Source organism: Elgaria multicarinata, chromosome 20 (genome assembly GCF_023053635.1).
Source record: "Elgaria multicarinata webbii isolate HBS135686 ecotype San Diego chromosome 20, rElgMul1.1.pri, whole genome shotgun sequence".
NCBI lineage: Eukaryota > Metazoa > Chordata > Lepidosauria > Squamata > Anguidae > Elgaria > Elgaria multicarinata.
In genome coordinates this window covers 14,658,323-14,673,723 of record NC_086190.1, presented here as the reverse complement: position 1 = coordinate 14,673,723, position 15,401 = coordinate 14,658,323, and the positions used below count along the sequence as shown (strand labels likewise).

Here is a 15,401-nt window from a genome sequence, read left to right as displayed (position 1 = left end):
CGGGAGATAGTCGGGATCAGGAAGAGTCGGGGTGAATACAGGGCCGGAGCCAAGGGTAGGGATGGTCGGGCACCTGCTGAGAGCCCGCAGCCCAGGAGGGGCCCACTGGCAAGAAGCTGTGGTATTCGCTCCTTGTCTTCAGCATGGCAACGTGCTTGTTCGCCTGCCTCTCACTCCGCTCAGACAACAGCATTGGTGAGAAGGGGAGCAGGAGACGCCCCAGCCTCCTCGCTCCCTGGCTCTCCAGCAAGCAAGTGGGAGCCATGATGAGACAGAGGAGGAGGAGAAAGAGAAGCCGGCGACCACGGCGGCGAGACAGTCGATTCACCGAGGGAGGGGGGGCATTGAAGGGGGCCTTGCCCAAAGGACCCCGAAAATTTGCAGCCAGCACGGGATGAGCAGCAGGGCCGCCCCAGATGGCCGTGTCTCCGCGAATGCACGCATTTCCCCCTCTCGCTGTTCCTCTCCCGCCCCTTCCGCCCCTCGTGTTTATGGGAGGTCGGCGCTGGGGCACCGTTGCCCGCTTGGCCACAAAACGGTTAAACGCCACTTGATTTTCCCTTAAATTGCTCCTCCTGAAACGCGCGGCGCGTCTGCCAGGCCCCGTCTCCCCATGATTACGGCTAATTACGATCGAGCGGACACCTCCCGGCCCCCGCCACGCCGCTTTAATTGTCCGTTATTCATCCGCCCGGCTGTCCGGAGTGGCAGCGCACTTGGCAGCCCGGGCGACCGGGGCCTCGGCTAATTGTGAGGCCTCGGGGATTAGGGCAGGTGATTACACACTTCACGGTGTAATTACATAAGCATCGCTTGGCTGCCGCCCCGGCGCTGGGCCCCGAAGGTCATGGCGCTGCGTTACCTGAGATTAATTGGCGCTGCCACTGAAGTGAGAGGCGCTGGTGGAGCGGTTATACGATTAGCATTAACATTTCAACAGCGACGGATCGATCCGTGGCTCTCCTCCAGACACCGGGAGCTGTGCAATTAGTTTAGAGGAGAGAGCCGGGGAGAGGAGGAGAGAGAAAAGCTGAAAGCTTGGGGAAGGCGGGCCGGGGTGGGGAGGGGAGGGGAGAGGAGGCGGGCAAGAAAAGGGGGGCCGAGGGACGGACAGAAGGGGAGCAGGCCGGGGGCGGGGGGAGGGAGACGGTAAGTTGGGCAGAAGGACAGATGGGAAGAGGACGAGGGGACGGAGAGCTGGGTCGTCCGAGGGGGGGGGATTTTTAATCCGCTCCATTATTATTTCCACTAACCCCCCCTCCCCAGTCTCGTTCTACACACACGTAGCGATTGTAGGGTCTCATTAGAGAGACAATTCTGTCCCTCTGGTTTTTCTATGGCTGTGTGTTGGCTACGGAGAGAGGTTTTCACGGCGATTTTTTGGTCTGTCCGGTGTCCCCAAGAAGATGTCGTTTCGGGAGGGTGGGAGGCAGGGAGGTTCGTATTCCTAGCCGGTTTTGTACCTCTGAGGAAACGGTGGAACGTCACTTCTTCTCCCGTTGTGCCAACTCAACGTAGGTTAGGGCAGCCGCCTCCAACCCCACGTCTTCCAGGTGTTTTGGACTACAACTCCCGACATTCTCAGCCATTGGGCATGCTAGCTAGGGTTGATGGGAGTTGAATTCTAAAACATCTAGATGGCTTGGACTACAACTCCCAGCATTCTCAACCATTGGGCATCCCAGCTGGAGTTGATGGACGTTGGGTTCCAAAAGACCCAGAGGGTACCGACCGGCGGAGGTCTGGGTTAGGAGGTGACAGGGCATTATTATTATTATTTAATACGTTTATATACCGCCCCATAGCCAAAGCTCTCTGGGCGGTTTACAAAAATAAAGAAAAGGACTTCTCTGAGCTGGAAATCTTCAGTTAGTAGGAATAGAATTCCATGTCCTGCACTCTGGGAGGATCAAGAAGAGATCCTGGCCCTCCTCTGCGTGACAGCCTTTCAAGTATTTGAAGAGTGCTCTCATGTCCCCGCTCAGCCGTCGCTTCTCCAGGCATGTTTAGCCTGGAGAAGAGAAGACTGCAAGTCCTTGAAAGGCTGTCACACAGACAAGGGCCAGGAACTCTTCTCGATCATCGCAGAGTGCAGGACACGGAGGAATGGGCTCAAGTGACAGGGAGCCAGATTCCGGCTGGCCATCAGGAAAAACGTCCGAACGGTTAAAGCAGTACATCAATGGGACCAGTGTCTTAGGGGCGGGGGGTGGGGTTGAGGCCTTCAAGAGGCAGCTGGACGCTGTCAGGGATTCCCTAAGGTGGATTCCTGCATTGAGCAGGGGGTTGGACTTGATGGCCTTAGTGGCCCCTTCCAACTCTACTATTCTAAGATTCTATGAATTTTAAAAAGACTCAAGAGGGGTGGGCAGAACGTGCTGGCAAGAGAACAAGGAACCGGCAAGCATGAAAATACATTTCCTTTCCCCAGGAGGCGAGCACAGATCCGCAGCGTTCCCCACATCAGCTCGTTACACACAAGTAACGCAGGCTTTTCTTTTCCATCGTTAGGGGCTCACGGACCTTTTCCCAAGGCCAAATAAAGAGAGTTTTGAGCGGGGAAAAGGCGCTAAGGAAGACTTGCACGGTTGGCCGGCAGTCAGACCCCCAAACGTCAAGGACGCGGAACCCCAGCTCCGGGTGCTCAATCCGGGCCCTCCTGGAGGTCTGAATTTGACCTGTCCGGGTTCTCCCGACGGTCACCACCAATCGCGTGATGCTTTCCTGGCCCTTTGCGCCATTCTTTCCCCTTTCTAAAAGGCTGGAATTCCTCTCCTGAGTCTTAGTGAAGAAGCAATAAGAGCGTCCAGCTACAACGTGCCGGTCGTCTCTGGCCTGAGATGCAGCCCCCTAAGAGCTTTTCCAAAATGAAATTCAGCCCGTGGGCTGGAAGAGATTTTACACCTCTGCTCTACGGGCCTAAACTGGGAAGCAGACCCCTTGAACTCGGGGGGGGGGGGGGGGGCTTACTTCCGCGTGGCCCTCCGCCGGGTCATGCTGTAAGCTTCTTTTCCGAAATCCTGACTTTAGAAGCAGCCGGCCTCTTCAACGGCTTATTAGCCGAGGGATACATTTCGCCCTGGGTGTTTCGCCCGGCGGGAGTTGAAATGAGCTTAGCTAGTTAGTCACATGGCTCCCTGGGGTGCTCTGAACGCCTGTGCTGCAAACTGTCTAGATGGGGGACACCCACAAGCCCCTTGTGAAGCTACCACGAGTTCTTCCATTGAACAGCAAGGTGGAAGGGAGATAAATAGAACGAACCCCTGGCAGTTGAGAGAAGTGTTACTACCCAGAGAGCCAGTGTGGTGTAGTGGTTAGAGCATTGGACTGGGAGTCGGGAGATCTGGGTTCTAGTCCCCACTCGGCCGTGGAAGCCCACTGGGTGACTTTGGGCCAGTTCACAGCTTCTCAGCCCAACCTACCTCACAGGGTTGTTGTTGTGAGGATAAAAATGTGGAGGAGGAGGATTATGTACGCTGGCTTGGGTTCCTTGGAGGAGAAAAGGCGGGATAGAAATGTAATAAAGTAGAAAAAAAATACCCTGGCTCAGAGGATGTGAGTGTGTGTTCCCTTACTGGCTGGCCCGAAAAGAGAGTATTTCCGAATCAAAGCTGAAACCGAGACAACGACGCTGCGTTTGCAGGTGTTTTATACAAAATTCAACTCCGATCTTCATTGTTTTCTGCTGGTGCGTTTGTCCCTGTCGTCCTTTGTGCCCTGGTTCTCCTGGCTCAGCCTATGATATTCTTACTTAGGGAATTGCTGAGTTTGGCACGGCACATCAGGAATAACTCAAAAGTCACGCGTTTGAGCTAGGGACCGGAAACCTTTCTTGTTCCTCTGCTCCTGAGTAGCTTCCTCGGACTTTGGCCAACGCCTTCTTTTCTCCCACGTCCCCAAGCAGAACGTTTAACCTCCTCTTTCTTTTTTTCTCCCCCCTTTTAGGGAGATGTCCCATCCACCCCCTCTTCTGTCGCCTCAAAACGCTCCTCACATTGCATTAGGACCCCACTTGAGACCCCCGTTTTTAGGGGTGCCTTCGGCTTTGTGCCAGACGCCAGGTAAGTGTGCCCAGCTTTGCGGGGGATGAGTCCCGTATGGCTACACCCAGGGCGTTCCATCAATTGAAGGGGCTTTGGATAGGGGTGTCCTTCCTTAGCAGGGCATTCGTATGATTTTAGACTTTTGTATTATTGCGGTGGGTGGGGAGGTCTTCAGATGTTAATGTGTGTTATGCTACTGGCTTCCAAATGTGACACGCTACCCTGCTGTGTTTGTGGGGGACTCTCCTCATTCTGTTGAGTGGGGGGGGGTCTGGACATCTGCCCTGGAGTCTCGCCTTAACGGCACCGTGGTTACTACTTCACAGTCAAAAGGCAGAGCACAGTGGTACCGCACATACATCAAACTGGAGAGGGTCTTTTTTTTGGGGGGGGGGGAAGCGATAGATCTCTTCTGGCAAAAGTGGTTGGGAGTTGGGTGTCAGCATTGGGTGGGACTAAAGCCAAAGAGAACACCCCTTCTCTCTCTCTCTCTCTCTCTCTCTCTCTTTCTGTCTCCCTCTTTAACATTCACACACCATTCTCTCTCCCTGTGACACACTTTTCTGTCTCTTTGACCCCCCCCCCCCCCCGGTCTCTCTAGCCATTTCTACACCTGCCTTTTTTCCAGGGATCATCCCGGGATCATCCCTGTGCACGCAAATGACACACAGAGGATCCCAGGAGCAGGCAGGGACGAACCCTCTATTTTCCTGGGATAACCCTTAGGTGTAGAAAGGGCCGCTGTCTCTCTCTCTCTCTCTCTCTACTACACCATTTTCTCTCTTTGACCCACCCTCTCTCTCTCTCTCTCTCTCTCTCTCTCACACACACACACACACACACACACACCATTCTTTCTCTCTACTACACTGTTTTTTCTCTTTGACCCACCCTCTCTCTCTTTCCATTTCTCTCTCTCTCTCTCTCTCACATACACACACACACCATTCTTTCTCTCTACTACACCGTTTTCTCTTTTTGACCCACCTATCTCTGCCTTTTTCTCTCTTCCCTGTTGTCCTTCATACACAGACACTATTCTCTCTCTCTCTCACTCTCTCTCTCTCTCTCTCACCCCCCATTCTTTCTCTCTACTACACTTTCTCTCTTTGACCCACCCTCTCTCTCTTTCCATTTCTCTCTCTCTCTCTCTCTTTCTCTCACTCACACACACACCATTCTTTCTCTCTACTACACCGTTTTCTCTCTTTGACCCACCCTCTCTCTCTTTCCATCTCTCTCTCTCTCTCTCTCTCTTATTTCTCTCTCTCTCTCATACACCCCCATCTATCCACATACGCACACCCCATCCATTCACACACACACACCCCTCACTCCCCTGCCTCGCTCAGGCATTTACACTGATCACCTAAGTAGCGTGGCATGGGGTAGGGGCCAATGCTAGAGAGGGGAGGTTTAAACCTTGTGATTCTCGTCGCCACCACTGTGCTGCTCAGCTGATCGTCAGGAAACAATACAGCATGGGGGGGGGAAGGGGCTACAGGGCCGCTGCTCAGCAGTGGGGCTCTTGAACCAACTCCCCTCTTTTTTCCTGCTGATCAAAGGGGTGGGAGAGATTTCAGGGAGGAGAGGTTTAACTCTTACCTCGCATCTCTGCTGATCAGCTGATTGGTGTTAAACAGCTGAGCAGCAGAGAAAATGGGGGGGCAAGAAATGGGTGAGGACAGAGGGTTGGGCCTGGGATAGGTGGCCCGTGGGTTGGACGGGGAGGCCACGCAGGCCACCTCTGGCCCCCTTGCTCTCAACTCAGAAGATTCCACGTCTCCAGTAAACGGGAACTTCGACCAAAGAGCTGGGAGAGGTACAGTCCTGGCCTAGAGGCGCCAAATGCCCGACTTCCTTTCTTCTGAGTAGCCTCGTGCAGTTCTGGGTTCACTAACGCCCAGCTCCCTTGCTTTCCCTCCCCAGGTTACGGGTTCCTACAGCCGGCCCAGGCAGAGATATTCGCGCGGCAGCAGGAGATGCTGAGAAAACAGAACCTTGCCAGGTTAGAAGCAGGAGACGGTTGCAAAAGGAGTGTGTGTGCGTGTGTGTTCCCCTCCCTCCCTCCCTCCCCCCCAGTGCCTCTAGCTAGAGCTGCCCGCGCGGCTTGGCCCCGACTCCATCCCTGCGCTCCCTCACATCTCTGTGGAGGAGGAGAGATTAACTGGCCTGCTTCATTGAGCCACAGAGACGAAGGCCGTGCCAGGCACATCATTATCAGTCCGCTCCAACGGCGCTCTCCCGGACAGCTTCTCTCCCTTAAGGGGGAGATGGGAGATTGGGAGGTGGGCGTTTGGACGGGTGTTGCGATTGGACTGCCACGGCCCTCTCTCTCCCTCCCCCGCCATCCCTGGCGGGAAGAGAAGGAGAATGGGCCTTGCAAGGTGCGGCCTGCATTGAGAAAGGGAGCGGATGCAATTCTGGATCAGACCCACTGCCTTCAACAAAGAAACATAATATATCTGGATTCTTTGCTGCGTTCCTGCTAGTCATTTTGTGTAGGCATTACATGCACCCACACCCGCACACAGCCAGTGTGGTGTAAGATGGGGCGACCCTATGGAAAGGAGGACAGGGCTCCTGTATCTTTAACGGTTGTACAGAGAAGGGGATTTTGGCAGGTGCCATTGGTATGCATGCAGCACCGGGTGAGATTTCCTCTTCATCACAACAGTTAAAGCTGCCGGAGCTATACTAGAGTGACCAGATACAAAAGAAGGCAGCTTTAACTGTTGGGATGAAGAGGGGATTTCACCAGGTGCTGCAGGCATACAAAGGACACCTGCTGAAATTCCATTTTCAATACAACTGTTAAAGATACAGGAGCCCTGTCCTCCTTTTCATAGGGTCACTTGATGTAAGAGCCCATGTGGCGTGGCGGTTAGAGGGTTGGACTGAGACTCAGGAGACCCGGGTTCTAGTCCCTACTTGACCATGAAGCTCACTAGGTGACTTTGGGCCAGTCACGGACTCTCCGCGTAATCCATTGGCCAAGGGTGCCGTGTGGATAAAATGGAGAGGAGGAGGAGGACTACGTTAGCCACCTTGGTTTCTTTAAAAGAGGAAAAGAGGGTGGATGTACATGCAATAATCAAAAATAAATCAGGCTTATTTATTTTATTTTATTATTGCATTTATATCCCGCCTTTTTTCCTGCAAGGAACCCAAGGCAGCGTACATAATCCTCCTCCTTCTCTCCATTTTATCCTCACAACAACAACCCTGTGAGGTGGGTTGGGCTGAGAGTCTGTGACTGGCCCAACGTCACCCAGTGGGTTTCCACGGCCGAATGGGGACTAGAACCCGGATCTCCCGACTCCCCGTCCGACACTTTAGCCACTACGCCACACTGGCTGTTTCCGTTGTTGTTGTGGTTTTATCCCATGAGGCAGGCCGCTTCACAGACGCGCCACTAAAACCAGGAGAGAAAGTGACCTGCCGAAAGCCATACAGCAGGTCTGCGGCAGGGATGGACTTGAACTCGGGTCCCCACCCCGTTTCCTCCCCGACCCAACCTTGCTTCCCTTTTCTTCCACTTAGGCTCGAGATGTCGGCCGAGATCATCCGCCAGAAGGAAATGGAGAACCTCCATCGCCAGAGGCTACTGGCCGGCGACCCCATCAACTTGCACCCGGGCCTGCCGCCGGACCACCCGGCCCTGCGCAACGTCCACGACCTCCCCGAGGGACACCCGCTGCGGGACGAGCTCTCACGGAGGAACGCCATGCTGGTGTTGCGGCACAACAACACCCCGCTCCTGTCGCTCAACCCCCACGGGGTCCCCAGCGCCTCCACCACCCCGCCCAAGGAGCCGGGCAGCCGGCGGGGCAGCCGGAAGTCGGCGCACCACCGGGCCGAGGCGCCGGGCCAGAGCGAATCCAAAGAGCTGTCCGAAAGCCGGCCCCCCGACGGCAACGACGAGGAGATGAAGGACTCCGAGAGCGACGCCGACGTGAGCGACGAGAAGCCGGACGGCCTGAAGGTGGAGAGCGGCGGAGGCGGAGGCGGCGAGCCGAAGGAATGCAAGGAGGCGGCGAAAGCCTGCGATGGCACCAAAGAACTGAGTGAACTGTCTGCCGGCCAGAACGCCCCCTGCAGCTCTGCCATTGCCGAGTCGCCCAGCCCTCTCCTTGGCCCGGTCATCAGCAAGCCCGAAGCGAAATACCTCCCACCCGCCTCCCTCCCGCCTCCTCAGCCGCTGCCGTTTGGTTTTCCGTACACCATGAGCCCCTATTTCCATGCAGGTAGGTGAGAGAGCGGCGTGCGAGGGGGGAGCCCAGAGTACGGAAGGGGGTCCCTTTGGGGCATGTTACCAATATGCGGCATTCCGGGTGGACCGTGGCCTCGTCGGTGCAAGGTTTGGCTTCCAGATGGGGAACGAAACACGTAGGGAGGTACGAACGTTTCGTTTTTGCTCGTAAGATGGGCCAGCGGGCCCTGTCCGGCGCTCCGAACGCCGGCACGTGTCCGCCCCCCAAAACTCCGCAAATTGTCGACCACGCGCTCGCGTTCGTCGCGTTTCGGATCCCCGGTTTGATTTGCGCAAATTTCGGCGGTAGGCTGAATCCGCCCCACTTTAGGCTACGGGGGAAATTTGCACAAATCGGGGGAGATTTGCGCAAATCTCCCGTTGGGTCACTGCTCGATTTGCGCGGCTTTCCCGTTCACGCAAAGTGAGCAGCGATCGCGAGCAGGAATTGGGCAGCAGACGAACAGCCTTGAACATCGCTTGTTCAGCCGTCCGAGAAATGCCCCATTTTTCATCCTTTAAATACGACAGCAAACCCGTTCCTTTAGTTTAAGAATCTCTCCGCGCACTTTGGCTCTGGTTCTGTTCTCACAAAAGAAGACATGTATAGTTGCAGAAGAAGCTTTAAAGAGTTATACGTCTCTCTGCTCCTGAACTTGTTCATTCGTGAGAACTTCTCCAGGCTGACTTCTGCCGAAGGCCGGCCCTGCCATAAGGTAGAGTCCTGAGGTGGCCGCCTCAAGCCACCTATTTTAGGCACCATTAAAGGGTGTTGAATATTGTCAGTTATTTAATTATTGATTTTTTTTTTACTGGCGTGAGGTGGGGAGAGCAATTGCCTCTTCTGCCTTGAGTGACCTGACCCCTTGGACTTGCTTTAGGATGCTAACTGTTCCTTCAGATATATTTTAGAAACTTAAGATGGGGAGTGTATAGCCTTCCAGATGTTGTTGGACTGCAAGAGCCAGTCTGGGAGTCGGGAGATCCGGGTTCGAGTCCCCACTCAGCCATGGAAAGCCACTGGGTGACTTTGGGCCAGTCACAGACTCTCAGCCCAGCCTACCTCACAGGGTTGTTGTTGTTGTGAGGATAACATGGAGAGGAGGAGGAGGATTATGTACACTGCCTTGGGTTCCTTGGAGGAGAAAAAGCGAGATAGAAACGCAGCAATAATAATAATAATAATAATAATAATAATAATAATAATAATAAGAAGAAGAAGAAGAAGAAGAAGAAGAAGAAGAAGAAGTTGTTCTCTCAGCTCTAGCCAGCCTGGGTTAGGGAAGATGGGGTCTCCTGCTCAACATCTGGAGGTCCACAAGTTGCCCACCCCTGGGATAGACATTTCATCTCATCCAGCAAGGTAGTTCTTCTGTCCTTCCACCTTAGTGCTCATGCGCTATGCTCACTCACACATGCGCACCGATTGTATGAATGGAGTGTGATGGGATCTTACCACCTATCAATTAAGCTGGGGTGGCCCTCCAAAATGTTGTTGTACTGCAACGCCCATCACACATTTGAGTCAGTGAGCGGTGATGGGAGTCGCAGTCCAACAACTTCTGTAAAGTACATTTCACAGAATCATAGAATAGTAGAGTTGGAAGGGGCCTATAAAGCCATCAAGTCCAACCCCCTGCTCAATGCAGGAATCCACCCTAAAGCATCCCTGACAGATGGTTGCCCAGCTGCCTCTTGAAGGCCTCTAGTGTGGGAGAGCCCACCACCTCCCTAGGTCACTGGTTCCATTGTCGTACTGCTCTAACAGTCAGGAAGTTTTTCCTGATGTCCAGCCGGAATCTGGCTTCCTGTCACTTGAGCCCGTGATTCCGTGTCCTGCACTCTGGGAGGATCGAGAAGAGATCCTGGCCCTCCTCTGTGTGACAACCTTTGAAGTATTTGAAGAGTGCTCTCATGTCCCCATTTCCCCATCTCTGACCCTCCCTTACCCCGAGTTTTGCCCTCCCCTGCCCCGGCCTGATGTTCCCCACCCTCTGATTGACATTTGATGGGGTGGGAGGGTCATGGTGGAATCTGTTGCCCGCCTCACCCTACTGTGTCTGAAGCGAAATCGCCCTGGCCTTGCTTGGAAAGGCTTCCTCAGAGACAGACACTGATAAATTGGAGGGGCGCCGGCGAAGACCAGTAAAGATGATAAAGGGTTTTTTGGACCTTGGCCTCGGGGAGCAAAAGGGAAAAGGCGTCACGTGTGTATCGGCAGGCCAGAAGACGGAGCGGGGGTTAAACAGCAGCTGGGTGGGAAAGTGGTGCGTGTGGGTCAGTATTCCTAGTGGTCTTACGTCTGTCTCGCTCAGATTGCCTTCCACCATCTTCCTTCTTTACCCCTAAGTGTAAGCGCACCCCTTTCTCCCCAGAATGCGGACCCAGGCCCCTTTTTTAGGTTCTAGGAACATAGGGAGCCGCCTCATACATCTAGCATAGTATTGTCGACACTGACTGGCAGCAACGGCTCTCCAGGGTTCCAGGCGGAAATTTCCCCAGCGCTACCTGGAGAGGCCGGGTATCGAACCTGCCACCTTCTGCATGCCCTGGACGCCTGTCCCAGCCGTTACTCTCTCTCTCGGCTGGGTGGCGATCAAGCGGGAAGGACGGGCCCCAATTCTCACCGGTGTCCGTGCCGGTGCAGGAAGAAGCCGCCGGAAAACCGCCTTAATTGCTGGAAGTTTGCCCCGTTCATTTACTCCTTCAATCTGTCTATCTGCATCCCTCCCTCTTCAGCGGGGTCGGATAGCAGCAGTTTTATGGAAAACGGAGGAGCCTGTGCAGTCTAAATACACTTACCCAAAGAGAAAGAGAGAAATGATGGTGGAGCTGGGTGAGAGAGGCGGGTGGGCAGCCGGGACGTAGAAATCATCTCAAGAAGCACAAAAAAGGGGGGGGGGGGCAGGCGAACAGACGGGCTAGGAAAAACATCCCCAGATGCCTAGGAATTATTATTTATTCTTATTATTGTTATTATTATTTATTACACTTCTAGACCGCCCCATAGCTGAAGCTCTCTGGGCGGTTTGCAGAAAAAACGATATACAAAATTTAAAGCCATAAAAAGATACAACAGACAATATATATCAAAAAAACATTCAGCCAAACATTTTAAAAAAACAAAAAACAGATCAGGAATCGATTAAAATCTCATCACATGGGAAATACCTGGGGAAAGAGGGAAGACTTGACCCGGCACTGAAAAGCTGGGGAGATCTTCTTGGGGAGATCATTCCATAATTAGGGGGCCATCGCTGAGAAGGCCCTGTCCCTTGCTGCCGTCTTCTGAGCCTCCCTCGGACTAAGCAACTGGAGGAGGAATTTGAAATAAGTACTCAGACCAGTGCGCATGTCCAGTATGTGGGAATTTAATGGGAATTTAAAATGCTTTCCAGTCCTGTGTAATGGGAGCGATTAATGCTATATGCACCAGTGAGTTACAGTCGTGAGTCGAGCCCTCTGCTTTGCATGCAAAAAGGCTTCAGTTCAAACTGCAGCACCTCCAAGTAGGGCTGGGAAATCTTTCTTAAAATCCCTAGAGAGCCGTTGCTGCCAGTCAGTGTCGACAATACTGGGCCAGATGTACCAAGGGTCTTAGGATCGCTCTAAGACAGCTTCTTGTGTTTAGTTGGGGGAGGAGGAGAGATCATGAGCTGAAATGTGGAGGGGGGGGCGTTCCTTCGTGGGGGAGCCAAGACGGAAGGTAAACACGCCACTTGGGTGATGAAACACACACACCCTCTTTTGAAAAGGAGCGGGTCGGGTCAAGGCGAACGCCGGCGCCGCTAACCGCCGGGGCCTGCCATTCAGTGTGAAGGAAAGGAGCAATTTCTCTCTGACAGACAGATGGTCGGCCGTGATGGATGTCCTCAGCCGCCTCGACAGATGAGACTGCTTGGCAAGAACTATTCCCGTTTAAAAGGGAAATGCGGGGTTTAAAGAGCCCACGGAGGGGTGGGATTCCTCCCAGGTGGTGAGGCGCACGCTGCTCCAAGCCCTTGCTAAGCATCAGCGCAGCTTTTCGTAGGAGTGTCGCTTCACAACCGAATCTTGCAACACTTCGCTCTTGCTGCAATTCGTTGACGCCTTTTCGCGGCTCCCGCCATCGGCCCTTTTTAAGCACAGCTGCCCGGGTGGCTCCGAATGCAGGTTATATCATTTGGGCTTTCCTGTATTGCCTTTGAGCACGTGCTGAGCTTCTAGCAGCTGGGCTGCAGACTGTAGGGAAGGAAAAACCACTGCTGCTAGAATTGCAGTTAAGCCTGCTGTCTGTTTTTCCCCGTTCTCTTTTAAATCAACAAGGAAATCTTTACTTTGGTAGGTTTTGGGGTTACACATGGGGTTTATTCACACACAACGGGGTTTCTTAATGTCTGTACCAAATCCAACGAAGAAAAGACGTGTGATTGCGGGGACAGGAGGCAGTATGTCCATTCTGCTAACAGTGAGCTCCATCACACCAGTGATTTATCGCATTCTCGCCATGTCCGGTATGTGTTTTTGCAGCGCTGTACTCACATGACGTTGTCCCCATCCTGCACTGAGCTCTGCTCTTCCCCTTCCTTTTCCGTCTTATTGTGGAGCGGGGAAAGTCCGTTTTCCCCCCTCTGTGCACAATAAAGCCACTCTTTCGTCCCGTGTATTGCTGTCCTTGCGCTATATTTCGGTCCATCCTGTTTTTTGTTGGGAGCGTCGAAGGGTGGTCTTGCTGACAAAAGAGGAGAGCGGGGCAGTTCTCCACTCAACCGTAAAGGGGGAGGGAGAGAGGGTGCCCCAACATCCCGCGGAGAAGGCGAGCAAGGCTCCCGCCACCCATGCTCGACTCTGTCCCATTCAGCTCTGTGGTTCTTGCTCCTGAGTAGGCATGTCTAGGTTTCCTGATCAGAACAATGCCAACTTTGACCGCAAACTTCTCCCAAAACTAATTTTAATACTTTCTCTTCACTTCTGTTGTTTAATGTGATCTTCGGGGAAAGCAGTGCGTGTTGTTTTACCGTAATGGCGCAGTTTCAGGCTGCTGTACTATCGGATTTGCCCGGAAATAAATAACTGGTGGGGAAAGGAGAACGCCGGGGGCGGAGCGGGCGATTTCGCAGGCACGGTAGCAGCGCTCCAGGTGAAAAGATACATGAGCTGAAAAAGCGCAACAACGCACAGACGTCAAAGTGCGCAGCGCTTGACTTGCTTAGGCAACGGAGGGGGGAACCGCAAAGCGGTGGGGGAAAATGAGGGGTGATGGAGCTCAGGGGCTTGGTCTCCTCTGGATGTGGCCGTTACCGTGCGCGGGTCTGTACGTGTCTCTGTGTTTATGGCCTCGCCACAGCGCTGGGTGGAACATAAATAAATAAGGCAGGAAGATCGAGATAGCAGCTGACTGGAAGACGGAGGGTAGAAAGGGGAAAGGGGAAGATATAATATCCGCGGATGATCCGGCGCACCCGGGGAGAGGCTGGCTGCATTCCAGGGAGGGAAAAAGGCAGGGATGGTGGTGGTGGAGGACACTGGCTCCTCCGGCACTTTGGAGGCAGAGGGCCATTTTCTATCCCCAGTGACAGAAAATTATCGACGCAGCAGCCCGCTGCTGGGTCGATTCCCCGAGCTGCCTTATGAAAACCCGTCCGCTGCCAAATGACCTCATCTCGTCAGGGTTTCGGCTGTGTTCCCTCTCTCCCCCCCCCCCACCGCCCCCGTCCTCTGGAAAAGGTGAAGGATGGAACCTTCCTTCCTTTAGCGAGAGGCTAAAATCTTCGTATCGATCCACAGTCTGGAGAGCAATTAACGGCTGCCTTCCAGGGCCCCTCCGTGACCCCCAGCCCTCCGCGGGGCAGAGAAAGAGAGAGAGAGGGAGCGAAATAACAAGATGGATTAAATCCCCCCCCCCCCCGATGTGGATCAGCAGAGAGGCCCACGTCGGGTTCTTCCTTTTCGCCTCTTGACCCAAAATGGCCAGAGCAAGAAGAGGGGGAAACGTTTGGAACTCGTTGGCAGTGTGAGAAGAAGCCAAGGATAGTGCGATAGTGCACCCAGGGCATGGTGTGTAACGGACGATGCATGCCAATGGAGCGAACTTCCCAGAATCCTCTACATGGGCGACTCACGCAAGCAAGCCCGTCTCCATGCAAAACACAGCGCTTTCTTGGAGGCGTAGGCCAAATCCGTTTCTTTCGAGCAGAGGGCGAAGTCGTAGCGAAGATGAAAAAAGGAGCATCGCGTGGAACTTGAAGGTCCGATCTCTCTTCTCCTCTCGGAGCGCCCCTCCACACGGCTGCCGCCCCCCCCCCCCGGGGCAGACCATGCGCCTGGCCAAGGACGTGAGCTGAGAAGTCTCCGTATGGAGATCCCTCGGTCTCCTCAGACGATGCTTCATGGGCAGCGGGGTGCGAGGCAGCGGTGGAGAGGAACTATTAAATCAGTTTGCGGTGCGGAACTGCCCTGATGTCAACATCCAGGATTCACCTTCACAGCTTCTCTCTCTCTCATCGTGTCCTGGAGGTGAATAGTTGGTAGTTGGTAGCTACTCGTGGAGCTTTCTCAGCCCCGCCTCCATGGCTCAGATCTGGAATCTGCCTTCTGCGCCTTCCGTGGGAACGCGGGGTCCATTTGCGGAAGGCCCCTTTGTCTGATTTTGGGGGATTCCCTCTACACCCCCCCCCACAATTCACTTCTTTCCACAGTCTCTGTATTCTCTCTCTCTCTCTCCCTCTCTGTAGCCTTTTCATGGGGTTGCCGTGCCAAGGAATGACAGAATAGTAGAGCTGGAAGGGGCCTATAAGGCCATCAAGTCCAACCCCCTGCAGCGGGGAAGTCTCCTCTTCTGTCAGCACAGTTGATCCAGAATGAATCTAAATCCAAACCCACTTCCGCCCCCTCGTAGGCCAGGTCCATCCAGTAGCGAGCAGCTCGTCGATGGAAAGCGGGCCCTGGGCATCACTCGAACGCGGGCCCTGACCGCTTCCCTGGAACTGAATTCATCCCTCGGGCTGAAAGGGGTTCCAGACCTAGCAAGGCTATAAATCACAGGCGGGGAGTTTGAGGCATCCAAACCGTGGTGAGAGAGGAGCTGTGAAGAGGCAAGGCAGTGCAGAGTAGTGGTCTTGGCAAGG

General features: G+C 54.0%; 1 protein-coding gene across 8 annotated transcripts in view; it reads left to right on the top strand.

Annotated features, from left to right (window-relative positions):
• Positions 1-15,401, top strand: part of SAMD11 (sterile alpha motif domain containing 11) — a 273,793-nt gene that overhangs the window by 244,481 nt on the left and 13,911 nt on the right. For all 8 annotated transcript variants that reach the window (XM_063145111.1, XM_063145108.1, XM_063145107.1 and 5 more), the window contains 3 exons: positions 3,946-4,061; positions 5,973-6,051; positions 7,587-8,290. In XM_063145111.1, coding sequence (XP_063001181.1) covers positions 3,946-4,061; positions 5,973-6,051; positions 7,587-8,290 — 899 coding nt within the window. The remainder of the gene's footprint in view (positions 1-3,945; positions 4,062-5,972; positions 6,052-7,586; positions 8,291-15,401) is intronic.